The following is a 601-nucleotide window of genomic DNA, read 5'->3' as shown; positions in this document are numbered from 1 at the left end:
TTGTCACTATTCTGGATGAGATCTCAGTTTATCCTGCTTTTCCTTCTCACGCAGTTTACCCTTCCCTGGAGTCTGATGATGATGACCCTGCTTTGAAATCTCGACACAAGAAAAAGAAGAATTCAGATGATGCTCCATGGAGTCCTAAAGGTGATCCAGTATTCTGTCCTTAAACTCTGTGGGGGCAGTTGGGAGGGAGATAGACTGGCTAGGTGGGACATTTAATATAGGAAGACACTTATTTGATGAGTATCTGCTGTATGCCAGGTACTGTGTTAGGTACTGGAACAAAAATGATCAGTAAGACACAGAGTTCATGTACTCACATCAGCAAAGCCAGAGGTAATGGAGCATGTTGCTTTTGATATTATATGGCTTGAGATGAAAGGAGGAAGACCTTGAACAGACTTCAGCAAGCAGTCAAAGGCTCCTGAGAACATTCAGCTACCATCATCCAAGCCTTTTCGTAATAATATTGTTGTCAAAGGAGGAAAATTCTGCTGACTGTTGAGTTCTGCAAGGCCTAAGACTCCTTAGATTGTCACCTGTACTGGCTGAGAGTCCACCTCTGAGGAAGGAAGGAAAAATGATTGTTGAGTTG

At 42.9% G+C, this 601-nt stretch overlaps 1 protein-coding gene across 4 annotated transcripts in view; it reads left to right on the top strand.

Moving 5' to 3' along the window:
* PHF8 (PHD finger protein 8) overlaps window positions 1-601 on the top strand; it is a 103,202-nt gene that overhangs the window by 85,176 nt on the left and 17,425 nt on the right. For all 4 annotated transcript variants that reach the window (XM_010845879.1, XM_010845878.1, XM_010845877.1 and 1 more), the window contains one exon: window positions 55-150. In XM_010845879.1, the coding sequence (XP_010844181.1) occupies window positions 55-150 (96 nt within the window). The remainder of the gene's footprint in view (window positions 1-54; window positions 151-601) is intronic.

This window comes from Bison bison, unplaced genomic scaffold (genome assembly GCF_000754665.1).
Source record: "Bison bison bison isolate TAMUID 2011002044 unplaced genomic scaffold, Bison_UMD1.0 scf7180017864227, whole genome shotgun sequence".
Lineage (NCBI taxonomy): Eukaryota > Metazoa > Chordata > Mammalia > Artiodactyla > Bovidae > Bison > Bison bison.
Note: the sequence above shows the minus strand (reverse complement) of the source record. Positions and strands in the feature narration are given on the sequence as shown.